Genomic DNA, 13,133 nt, shown 5'->3' on the forward strand with positions numbered 1-13,133 from the left:
TCTTCTCCCTCCAGAAAACCCACCAGGTCTGCTGATGGAAGGGTGCAGAGTCTGGGAGTGGGGCAGGATCCGTTCCTTGGTGTCTTTCCCATTCCATCTCTTACCCCTCTCCTTTGCTGCTGTTTGAGGTGTGGGCACCATCCATGAAGAAAGAAGCTACATTCCCTGAGGGTGAAGGAGCTTCCTTGGAGCAAAGCCAGGAGGGTGCCGAAGACGAGGACTCAGCATGCCTGACTGCGACTGGGGCACAGTGTGAGTTTGATGGGTAGAGAGTTCAGGTCAGGGGGAAAAAACAAATACTACTTCACATAACACAGTTAAAGAGAGCCAGTTTGGTGTAGCAGTTAAGTGCGCGGACTCTTATCTGGAAGAACCGGGTTTGATTCCCCACACCTCCACTTGCAGCTGCTGGAATGGCCTTGGGTCAGCCCACATCTCTCGCAGAGTTGTCCTTGAAAGGGCAGCTGCTGTGAGAGCCCTCTCAGTCCCACCCACCTCACAGGGTGTCTGTTATGGGGGAGGAAGGGAAAGGAGATTGTAGGCCTCTCTGAGCCTCTGTCCTTGAAAGGGCAGCTGCTGTGAGAGCCCTCTCCAGCCTCACCCACCTCACAGGGTGTCTGTTGTGGGGGAGGAAGGGAAAGGAGATTGTAGGCCGCTCTGAGCCTCTGTCCTTGAAAGGGCAGCTGCTGTGAAAGCCCTCTCCAGCCCCACCCACCTCACAGGGTGTCTGTTGTGGGGGAGGAAGGGAAAGGAGATTGTAGGCCGCTCTGAGCCTCTGTCCTTGAAAGGGCAGCTGCTGTGAGAGCCCTCTCAGCCCCACCCACCTCACAGGGTGTCTGTTGTGGGGGAGGAAGGGAAAGGAGATGGTAGGCCGCTCTAAGCCTCAGTCCTTGAAAGGGCAGCTGCTGTGAGAGCCCTCTCCAGCCCCACCCACCTCACAGGGTGTCTGTTGTGGGGGGGAGAAGATATGGGAAATTGTGAGCTGCTCTGAGAGGAGGGTGGGATATAAATCCATACCTCCTTCTCCTCCTCCTCCTTCTTCTTCTCCTCCTCCTCCTCCTCCTCCTTCTCCTCCTCCTTCCTCTTCTCTTCCTCCTTCTCCTTCTCCTCCTTCTCCTTCTTCTCCTCTTCCTCCTTCTTCTCCTTCTTCTCCCTCTCCTTCTCCTTCATTTGAGGCACTCAGTATCCTAAATGTGACATTTCCTAAAGAGAATTAGACAAATTTATAGAGGGGGATTCCTCCCATTAATTTAAATATTAATATCTCACTTTCCTTCCATAAGAGGAACTCGGAGTGGCTCCAAAGATACAAAATAGACAAACCTCAGCAGAGCTTTTCAGGCTGGTGAATAAAGGTAGTCTCCAGAGCCAGTTTGGTGTAGTGGTTAAATACACGGACTCTTATCTGGGAGAACCGGGTTTGATTCCTGGCTCCTCTGCTTGCAGCGCCTGGAATGGCCTTGGGTCAGCCATAGCCCTGGCAGAGGTTGTCCTTGAAAGGGCAGCTGCTGTGAGAGCCCTCTCAGCCCCACCCACCTCACAGGGTGTCTGTTGTGGGGGAGGAAGGTAAAGGAGATTGTAGGCCGCTCTGAGCCTCTGTCCTTGAAAGGGCAGCTTCTGGGAGTGCTCTCTCAGCCCCACCCACCTCACAGGGTGTCTGTTGTGGGGGAAGAAGGTAAAGGAGATTGTAAGCCACTCTGATTCAGAGAGAAGGGCGGGGTATAAATCTACAGTCTTCTTCTTCCTGGAGCTGCACAGCTCAGTTCCTTGGGGCCAATAATCATAGGATAATATGGATTTTGTGGCTGTGCTTAAAGGAGCCACTGGCAGGCTTCTGTGGAAAACAGGATGCTGGAGTAGAGAGAAGAAGAAGAAAAAGAACAGGTTGGATCTATATACCCTGCCCTTCACTCGGAGCCTCAGTGCGACTGAGGTGGGGCTGAGAGAACTCTTTCAAGAGCTGCCCTGGATTGAGCAGCTCTTTCGCGAATGGTGACTGACCCAAGGTCACTCCAGTAGTTGCACGTGGAGGAGGAGTGAGGAATCAAACCTGGTTCTCCCAGATAAAAGTCTGTGCTCTTAACCTCTACATCAAACTGGCTCAGCACCCCCAGGAGCTTTATGAGGGGCTTGCTGCAGATGTGGGTGTTCTGTTGCTGTTGAATCTGGCTAAAAACCTGCTTGAGAAGTTAGCTTGCCAAGAGATGCTCTGAAAACTCATTCATATGACCCTCGAGTCTCCAGATGTGCTCAGGGCATGTCTGGGTCAGATGTGCAGGTGACATGTCATATGGCCTCATTTCCACCCCAGTTAGGTGTAGTGGCTAAGTGCGTGGACTCTTACCTGGGAGAACCAGGTTTGATTCCCCATTCCTCCACTTGCACCAGCTGGAATGGCCTTGGGTCAGCCATAGCTCTGGCAGAGGTCGTCCTTGAAAGGGCAGCTGCTGTGAGAGCCCTCTCAGCCCCACCCACCTCACAGGGTGTCTGTTGTGAGGAGAGAAGATATTATAGGATATTGTAAGCCGCTCTGAGTCCCTGATTCAGAGAGAAGGGCGGGGTATAAATCGACAGTCATCTTCTTCACTTGCAGCTGCTGGCATGGCCTTGGGTCAGCCATAGCTCTGGCAGAGGTTGTCCTGGAAAGGGCAGCTGCTGTGAGAGCCCTCTCAGCCCCACCCACCTCACATGGTGTCTGTTGTGGGGGGAGAAGATATTATAGGAGATTGTAAGCCTCTCTGTGTCTCTGATTCAGAGAGAAGGGCAGGGTATAAATCTATGGTCGTCTTTTTCACTTGCAGCTGCTGGCATGGCCTTGGGTCAGCCATAGCTCTGGCAGAGGTTGTCCTTGAAAGGGCAGCTGCTGGGAGAGCCCTCTCAGCCCCACCCATCTCACAGGGTGTCTGTTGTGGGGGGAGAAGACATAGGAGATTGTAAGCCCCACCCACCTCACAGGGTGTCTGTTGTGGGGGGAGAAGATATTATAGGAGATTGTAAGCCACTCGTGAGTCTCTGATTCAGAGAGAAGGGCAGGGTATAAATCTTCAGTCTTCTTCTTCTCTGCACCCCCAGGCCAGAAGTCTGAAATACGTTGGCAGCATTCATAACCCCTGAGGCTCATAAGTACCCGCTGCCTCTCTCAGAATTTAGTAAAAAGTGTTTAAAATTTTTTGTGTGTAGACAAGGTGAGAATTCACAACCCTGGAAAAGGGGGTGTGTGAAGCAGGGAAGAAACAAGCAAAGACCTTTCCTTCCTCCTTTGTCTCAGTCGCAGGCAGTGAAGAGATGCTGCTGAGCCATCGTCTTTTCAGAGGTGTGGAAACAGCCGCTGCACTCTTATTCCAGGTAGGAGAGATGAGCAGGGGACAGCCTGGGTCCCTCCTCCTTTCTCAGGGGGGCTTTTGCTCCTGCAGTGATACTCTGAACGCCGTTCCCTTTACCAACACCCTGTCTTCCCAAATTACTCCCTTCCAGGGCGCCATCTCTGCCTGGTGTGATCTCTGACGAGGGAATTTGCTTGTTCTTTCAGAGTCCCTTTTCCTTCGAGGAGGTGGCCGTGCATTTCACCGAGGCAGAGTGGGCCCTGCTGGATCAGGAACAGAAAGCGCTCTACCGGGAAGTCATGCAAGAGAACCATGAGAGCGTGGCCTCTCTGGGTAAGGATCTTTCATAGATGCCAAAGATGCAAGTTGCTGCCATTGTGATGAATTGTGAATCAAACTGTCCTGCTGCTTGGGGAGGGGCTGCGGCTCACTGGCAAGAGCACCTGCGTGGCATGCAGAAGGTCCCAGGTTCAATCCCCGACATCTCCAGTGAAAAGGATTGGGGAGGAGGTGATGGGAAAGGCCTGTGCCTGAGACCCTGGAGAGCCACTGCCGGATTAAATTGCTGAGCAGACCGGTTAGAACGGATAAAAAGAAGTCCTCCTTCACTCAAAGTGTGATTAACACATGCAATCCACTGCCACAGGAGGTGATGGTGGCTACAAGCATAGACAGCTTCAAGAGGGGATTGGATAAGCATACAAAGCAGAGGTCCATCAGTGGCTATTAGCCACAGCGTATTGTTGGAACTCTCTGTCTGGGGCAGTGATGCTCTGTATTCTTGGTGCTTGGTGGGGGGGGACAGTGTCCTGACTCCACTGGTGGACCTCCTGATGGCACTTGATTATTTTGGCCACTGTGTGACACAGAGTGTTGGACTCGATAGGCCATTGGCCTGATCCAACATGGCTTCTCTTATGTTCTTATGTGACACAGAGTGTTGGACTGGATGGGCCATTGGCCTGATCCAACATGGCTTCTCTTATGTTCTTATGTGACACAGAGTGTTGGACTGGATGGGCCATTGGCCTGATCCAACAGGGCTTCTCTTATGTTCTTCTGTGACACAGAATGTTGGACTGGAGGGGCCACTGGCCTGATCCAACAGGGCTTCTCTTATGTTCTCCTGTGACAGAGGGTTGGACTGGATGGGCCATTGGCCTGATCCAACAGGGCTTCTCTTACGTTCTTATGTGACACAGAGTGTTGGACTGAATGAGCCATTGGCCTGATCCAACATGGCTTCTCTTATGTTCTTCTGTGATGCAGAGTGTTGGACTGGATGGGCCATGGGCCTGATCCAACATGGCTTCTCTTATATTCTTACTAGACAGTAGTGATTTCAATGGACCAAGAGTCTGCTGCATAGAAGTTAGCTTCATCTGTTGTTCATGTGTTTCCATGGCTTCCCTCTGGTATTATACTTTCTCCTTCATTAAAGTCAGGTGGTCTGAATGACCCAATCAAGGGTCTTTCCTAATGGAATTTTCCAGATGCTTTCAGCTCCTGCCCAGCCCCCTCTTTCTCCTGTTTACACAACTGGATACAAGTTCTCACCAGTGTTCCCTCTAAGCGTGAGCTAGCTCACAGTTTTTTAGCCTCTGGCTCACACTTTTTTTTCTTTCAAACACATTTTATTGTATTTTTACATAATATAGAGAATACAGGTATGAGATGAAGAACTGATGTAGTATAAGATCACATAAGGGAGGGACGGTGGCTCAGTAGTAGAGCATCTGCTTGGTAAGCAGAAGGTCCCAGGTTCAGTCCCCGGCATCTTCAAAAAAAGGTCCAGGCAAAGAGGTGTGAAAAACCTTACCTTGAGACCCTGGAGAGCCGCTGCCAGTCTGAGTAGACAATACTGACTTTGATGGGCCGAGGGTCTGATTCAGTATAAGGCAGCTTCATATGTACTTATTGCAGATAACCCAAAAACATTTACAAATAATCAAAAATATGAGACAACTGAACCATAAATACAATCAAATTTAGATATGAGAAATGAAAATAAAATAGTACTGAAAATCCCTGTATTTTTGACCTCTAAATCACTTCGTTAGCCAAAATCACACGTTTTTTTCTTAGCTCTTTGAAGGATGGCCCCAGAGCAAACTAATTTGTACAGTAGCTAAATAGCTCACTCACAACTTTAATGCCAGTAGCTCACAACGTACAATTTTTGTTCACAAGGCTCCAAGGCATAGAGGGGAAAAGATATTGGATTTATATCCCGCCCTCCACTCCGAAGAGTCTCAGAGCGGCTAACAGTCTCCTTTCCCTCCCTCCCCCACAACAGACAACCTGTGAGGTGGGTGGGGCTGGAGAGGGCTCTCATATACGAACTCAGTTTAGAGGGAACACTGCTTGTGAGTAAAAATTCAATTTCATGAGGTACTGTAATTAAAGTTGTGACCTATTGCACAGATCTGTCCCACTTGTACTGGTGGGGATTGTAAGCTGTGATCTTGACCATGGTTCCATCCTTCCAGAAGAATTTTTACTCTTGAATTTCTTTCCTTCTCCATATAAGAATAAGAACATAAGAGAAGCCATGTTGGATCAGGCCAATGGCCCATCCAGTCCAACACTCTGTGTCACACAGTGGCCAATATATGCGTACATGTACACACACACACACACACACACACATATATATACACACACACACACACACTGTGGCTAGTAGCCACTCACTGATGGATCTCTGCTCCATATTTTTATCCAATCCCCTCTTAAAGCTGGCTATGCTTGTAGCCGCCACCACCTCCTGTGGCAGTGAATTCCACATGTTAATCACTCTTTGGGTGAAGAAGTACTTCCTTTTATCCGTTTTAACCTGTCTGCTCAGCAATTTCATTGAATGCCCACGAGTTCTTGTATTGTGAGAAAGGGAGAAAAGTACTTCTTTCTCTACTTTCTCCATCCCATGCATTATCTTGTAAACCTCTATCATGTCACCCTGCAGTCGACGTTTCTCCAAGCTAAAGAGTCCCAAGCGTTTCAACCTTTCTTCATAGGGAAAGTGTTCCAGCCCTTTAATCATTCTAGTTGCCCTTTTCTGGACTTTCTCCAATGATCAATTTCTTTTTTTTCCTCTGCAAAAGAAACCAGAAGAGAGACTTTAGCGGAGAAAGGGGACCTCGTCGCATCCAAAGAAAGGCTGGAGATTTCCTCCAGAGGATCCCAAGAGCACATTTCCTTTCCAGATGAACTGGCTGACAGTGAGTACCCGTCAAGGTGATGTCAAGGGAACAGGCAATGAAAAGCCATGAGGGATTTTTGATTCCCTTCTGAGCAACATTTGGTTTGGTAGAATCATACAGCCTTCCTTTGTAAGGAGCAAAGGAAGCTTTGGGGGGTGGTTGGGTCAGGAGCTCTTTCTGAACAAGAACTCAGCTTTGACTCTTGAAGGGGTGAGGTGTTCTTAAATACTAGATATTCCGGGGAAAGGTGGGAGATGGTGATTATGATAGGAAACCCGGAGGAGGCCCAGTTCTTTCCTGCTGCATTCCAGTACATGCTTTTGAACCTTACCTGTCCTTCCAGGTGTAAATGGGATCTCTGTCTTTATTCCAGCACAGGATGATCAGAGAACTGAGGAAGGTGAGCAACTTGATCAGCAGTTGCCAGATCAAATTAAACATGAAGACTTGAAAGAAAAAGTCAGCAATGGAGGCAGACCGAAGGGAAAGAAAGGAAGTCATATGGTTGAGAAGCGAGATGGAAGACCGCGTAATGTACATTATCTAACGGAGGGGATAATGAAGGCAAACAAAGCCATTGAGTGTGGAAAGTACTTCATAAATAAATCAGGGCTCCTTGTGCACCAAAGAATACACACAGAGGAGGAACGTTTTGAATGCTCAGGGTGTGGGAAAGGATTCAGTGAGAGGTGGGGTCTTCAAAGGCATCAGAGAACCCACACAGGGGAGAAACCTTTTGAATGCTCAGAGTGCGGAAAGAGATTCAGTTGCGGTAGCTATCTTCAGCAGCATCTAAGAACCCACACAGGAGAGAAACCTTTTGAATGCTCAGAGTGTGGGAAAGGATTCAGTGAGAGGGGGGGTCTTCAAAGGCATCAGAGAACCCACACAGGGGAGAAACCTTTTGCATGTTCAGAGTGTGGAAGGAGATTCAGTTGCAGTAGCTACCTTCAACAGCATCTGAGAACCCACACAGGAGAGAAACCTTTTGAATGCTCAGAGTGTGGAAAGAAATTTAGTCAGATTGGCAATCTTCAACGGCACCAGAGAGTCCACACAGGGGAGAAACCTTTTGAATGCTCAGAGTGTGGAAAGGGATTCTCTCAGAGTAGCCCTCTTCAACGACATCAGAGAATCCACACAGGGGAGAAACCTTTTGAATGTTCAGAATGTGGGAAAAGATTTAGGTTCAGTGCCAACCTTCAACAGCATCAGATAACCCACACAGGAGATAAACCATTTGAATGTTCAGAATGTGGGAAGGGATTTTCTCAGAGTAGCTCTCTTCAACAACATCAGAAAATCCACACAGGGGAGAAAGCTTTTGAGTGTTCAGAATGTAAGAAAAGATTCAGGTCCCGTAGCAGTCTTAAAATGCATCAGAGAACCCACACAGGGCAGAAATCTTTTGAATGCTCAGAGTGTGGAAAGGGATTTAGTCAAAGGATCCATCTTCAACTGCACCAAAGAACCCACACAGGGGAGAAACCTTTTGAATGCTTTCAATGTGGAAAGAAATTCTGTTGGAGTAGCCCTCTTCAACGACATCAGAGAATCCACACAGGGGAGAAACCTTTTGAATGTTCAGAATGTGGGAAAAGATTCAGGTTCAGTTATGCTCTTCCACGGCATCAGAGAACCCACTCAAGGGAGAAACCTTTTGATTGCTCGGAGTGTGGGAAGAGATTTAGTCAGAGGATCCATCTTCAGCTTCACCAAAGAATCCACACGGGGGAGAAACCTTTTGAATGCTCTGAGTGTGGGAAGAGATTCAGTCGCAGTAGCTATGTTCAACAGCATCAAAAGGAACACACACGGAAAAAAACCTTTTGAATGCTCAGACTGTGGAAACAGATTCAGTCAGCATCACAGTCTTCAGCTCCATCAAAGAACCCACGCAGGGGAGAAATCTTTTGAATTTGACAGTACCCGTCGCTTTAAGGCTTCTTGGTACTGTTGGCATGATTATGTAACACTTGCTATACAGGTGATAAAGTGAAAGCATGTGAGTAGCATGTGCAACCCATTAGCCAATAAGGAATGTGATTGGCTGGTGGGGGTATAACAGCAGTAGCCACAATGCTACCTACTGTGGAGAGAACAGACGGAGAGGAGTGGTATGCTGTTGGATTGTTGGATGGACTGATATTGATGGACTGTGTAACTGACTATTCTTTTGGACTGTGTGTACCTGTACCGTTGAACTGGTTGGACTGACTGTAAGTGGGCTGACCCCTGGACTGTAACTTGACTTTGCTATTGCCTAAACCCTAATACAATTCTGTTAACTGGCTGTCTGTGAGTGTGTATTCATTAGAACATCAGCTGAGGCTGGGCTGACCAGAGTGGCCCTGAGGGACGTTTCCACTACACTCTGTCAGAATTTCCAGAATGTGGGAAAAGATTCGGGTTGAGTGGAAATCTTCAAAAGCATCAAAGAACATAAGAGAAGCCATGTTGGATCAGGCCAATGGCCCATCCAGCCCAACACTCTGAGTCACAGAAGAACATAAGAGAAGCCATGTTGGATCAGGCCAATGACCCATCCATTTCAACACTCTGTGTCACACAGTGGCCAACCCCCCCCCCCACATGCCATCAGGAGATTCACAAGTGGGGCTAGAAGCCCTTCCACTTTGTGCCCCCCCCTACCCTCAAACACCAAGTATCCACAGAGGAGGAAAACATTTTGAATGCTCTGAGTGCGGGCAAAGATTCAGGTTCAATTGCGATCTTCAATAGCATCACAAAATCCACACAGGGGAGAAACCTTTTGAATGTTCAGAATTTGTAAGAGATTGAAGTTGAACGGCAGTCTTCAAAGGCATCAGAGAACCCCCGCAGAGGAGAAAGCTTTGAAGGGGGTGGGGGGTATGAGTTGGGTTTCAATTAATGTGTCAAAGGTTAGTGTGGCATGTCTTTTTTCAATTGTATTAAAACGTATTTTTTAAAAATTTCAGTCACTTAGTTGGGACTCGCACCTGGGCCCTGATTGATGTTCATGAATGAACCCAACCTCATTTGTTCTCTTTCATGATGTGGGTCAGATAAGTTCAAGAGCCAGAGCGTTGGGTTACAACTTTGTGGATCTGGGTTCAAATCCACAGTTGGCCTAGAAACTCTTTGGATGCCCTTTAGCCTATCACATTTTTAGGCTAACCACTCTTTCTTACTTGCTTTCCTTGTTAGAGCTCCTACGATCAGATGATCTTGTGCAAGGATTAAATGAATAATACATTACTTACTAAAGAAAATATGTTAGAAGGTTGGCCGACTTTGCTAGTGTAATATATGCTTGATTTTATTACAACATGATGTCCTGTCTTCCTTGCAGTTCAAGGCAACATACAGTACTACTTTAAAACATTTTTTTGTCGAGATGAAAAATAAAGTAGCAAACTCCCATCTCTCACCCCCTTAAAAGAGGCCTGCCTTTCAGAAGTTCTGGCATTCCTTGCAGATACCATTCCACTGAGCCTCTGCCCTTAGCTCCAATTCCAGCCTTTGGTACACCATTTTTCAGTTCAAATGACCAGATAATTATATATAAGTAGTTAATCCAATTAGGCTTTCTTGGTGTCTAAAAAATTTAACAGAGGCCACAGAGGAGGTGGTGGCAGCTACAAGCGTAGCCAGCTTCAAGAGGGGATTGGATAAACATATGGAGCAGAGGTCCATCAGTGGCTATTAGCCACAGGGTATCGTTGGAACTCTCTGACTGGGGCAAATATTGTTGGTGTTTAGGAGGGGGGGCAACAGTGGGAGGACTTCTAGTGTCCTAGTCCCACGGGTGGACCTCCTGATGGCACCTGGGGGGGGGTTTGGCCACCATGTGACAGAGTGTTGAGCTGGGTGGGCCACTGGACTGATCCAACATGGCTTCTGTTATGTTCTTAAATACAACTTGTGCTGCCCACTACTTTGGCTTTTCTTCCTGCTCATTTTCATTCAGAACATTTTATGTTTATGTTTGTTGATGTTTAATTTGATTTATACCCCGGCCCTCCCCGCCGAGGCGGGCTCAGGGAGGCTTAAATCAGATCATAGTATACTATGATCGCAATCATAAAATCAATAAAACCATTAAACAATATACAGTCTGTGCTAACAAATTAGATGTTACTCATATTCTCAGGACGACAGTTGTTCCAGAATTCTCCTACGGTCGACTGAAGGCTTGCCGGAAGAGAGCGGTCTTACAGGCCTTGTGGAACTGAAAGACCGCAAGACCCTAACCTCTTTCAGCAATAGATTCCACCAGGAGGGGGCTGCCACTGAAAAGACCCGATCCCTGGTGATCGACAGTCTTGCCTTCTTCAGCCCCGGGGATCATTAGGAGATGTTGAGATCCAGATCTCAGCACTCTCTGGGGAACGGGTCCTTGGCCATATAGGGCATTTAAGGGAGATTCTTCCTTTTCGATTCCCCTCCACCCTTCCAACTGCCATTTTGCTTCCAAGGGGAAAGGATCACCTGCCCACCAATCCAAACACCTAATCCTAATTGGGAAGCTCCATTCTGATTGGTTCCCATCATCCAATAGGAAGCCAGCCTTTTGAACCCCATCTTTGACTCGGGCTCCTTTTCCGCCCTTTGGTGTCCCTCTCTCTTCTAAGCCTTCCTTCATCCACTCTACTGAAACAAGTTTGTTGTGGTGGTTACATTTTCTGAACCACTGAGCCCTTTAAATGCCTTTTTCTCTAGGGGCCAATGTGGTGTTAGCAGTCATGAGCAGTGTTCCCTCTAGGCTGAGTTAATGTGAGCGAGCTCATAATTTTTTAGCCTCTGGCTCACACATTTTTGTCTTGGCTCTGGAAGGACGGCGCCAGAGCAAACTAATTTATGCAGAAGCTCACAAATTTTAATGCCAGTAGCTCATGAATTAGAATTTTTGCTCACAATTTTTGCTCTACAGCTTAAAGAGAGCATTGCTCATGAGACCCCACCTCCCACAGAGGGGCAGATTATGGATAAAAGAGCCAGAAGGACCCTTCTCAATACTAATAAAGGTCATGGTGCAAGCACCAGTCGTTTCTGACTCTGGGGTGACGTTGCTTTCACAGCGTTTTCACGCAGACTTTTTACGGGGTGGTTTGCCATTCCCTTCCCCAGTCATCTACACTTCCCCCCCCCCCCCAGCAAGCTGGGGACTCATTTGACCGACCTTGGGAGGATGGAAGGCTGAGGCAACTTCGAGCCGGCTACCTGAACCCAGCTTCCGCTGGGATCGAACTCGGGTCATGAGCAGAGGGCTCTGACTGCAGGACTGCAGCTTTACCACTCTGCGCCACGGGGCTCTTCTCAGTACTAATACCACAATACTAATTTTACAATTGATTTTAAAGCTTTAGCAGCTAATATTAGGCATCTGACACAGGTTGCTGAAATGCAGAAGAAAGGGACATTCCTGACAAGGGAGATACTGGAGCACAAACACAAATGGTCTACATTTCTATAACCGAAAAGCTTACCTGTTGGCCTGCTGACATGTAACTAAACTAGGAGGCCTGTATTGGTATAGTATTTAGAACAGCATATAGTGATTGTAATACAATGCAATGAAAATTGAAACATATTTCCCTGCATAACACTGCACCCCACCCCAACAAAAGAAAAAAAAAAGTTGTTTCTTACCTTCATGCTTGAGAGGAGATGAATGGGGCATCACAAAGGAATCTCAGGTAACTTCCCGCAATGAGAAAAGATTCTCTTACGCATTATCTCCTACTTTGACATATTTATTGCTTCACTGTTGTCCCCCCCCCCCTTTTATTAAATTCGTACAGCTGTTGAGCCTGGTTCTAGGAAAAAAGCACAAAGGAAAAAACCCACGGACATAAATGCTCACAGGAGAAAAGCCCCCATGGAAACATGCCCACATGGAAAGAAGCCCATATGGAATAGGGTTGCTAAATCCAATTCAAGAAATATATGGGAACTTTGGGGATGAAGCCAGGAGACTTTGGAAGTGGAGCCAGGAGCAAGGTTGTGACAAGCACAATTGAACTCCCAAGGGAGTTCTGGTCGTCACATCTAAAGGGACCACACACCTTTTAAATGCCTTCCCTCCATAGGAAATAATGGAGGATAGAGCACCTCATTTTGGGGCTCATAGAACTGGACCCCCTGGGCCAATCCGTTTGAAACTTGAAGGGTATGTTGGGGAGAGCCGCTGGATGCCATGCTGCAAATTTGATACATCTACCTCAAAAAACAGCCTCCCCAGAGCCCAAGTTACCTGTGGATCAATTCTCCATTATAGCATTTTTTTTTATTAATTTCAATTATGTTTATTGATTTCTTCCTTCCAGCTACTTGCCAGAGTCAGTCCTGCTTAGCTTCTTAGATCTATGAATCCTTAACTACTTCCAATATTTAAGAAAGAGAAGCTATCACACAGCAGGCAGTAATTTGCCTACCCCAAAAACCATACATTTTGACATTCCTGAAAAGTATAGGCAATTGACACTTCACGATTCCGGTGTGGTAAAACTCAGACAGAATTCTGGCTTTAGGTGATAGGGATCTTATGTTTGAATTAAACAAAGATACCATCTATGGAGATGGGACCTTTGATAAAGTGCCAAATATGTTTTACCAACTGTAC

At 47.2% G+C, this 13,133-nt stretch overlaps 2 protein-coding genes across 8 annotated transcripts in view; one reads left to right on the plus strand and one right to left on the minus strand.

Moving 5' to 3' along the window:
• LOC132571063 (zinc finger protein 883-like) overlaps window positions 1-13,133 on the minus strand; it is a 661,721-nt gene that overhangs the window by 207,664 nt on the left and 440,924 nt on the right. The gene's annotated exons all lie outside the window — the stretch shown is intronic.
• The window catches only part of LOC132570939 (zinc finger protein 585B-like), a 73,710-nt gene that overhangs the window by 34,609 nt on the left and 25,968 nt on the right, over window positions 1-13,133 (plus strand). The window contains exons 5-7 of the mRNA XM_060237574.1: window positions 3,530-3,656; window positions 6,428-6,544; window positions 6,870-7,215. Of these exons, the coding sequence (XP_060093557.1) occupies window positions 3,530-3,656; window positions 6,428-6,544; window positions 6,870-7,215 (590 nt within the window). The remainder of the gene's footprint in view (window positions 1-3,529; window positions 3,657-6,427; window positions 6,545-6,869; window positions 7,216-13,133) is intronic.

This window comes from Heteronotia binoei, chromosome 5 (genome assembly GCF_032191835.1).
Source record: "Heteronotia binoei isolate CCM8104 ecotype False Entrance Well chromosome 5, APGP_CSIRO_Hbin_v1, whole genome shotgun sequence".
Lineage (NCBI taxonomy): Eukaryota > Metazoa > Chordata > Lepidosauria > Squamata > Gekkonidae > Heteronotia > Heteronotia binoei.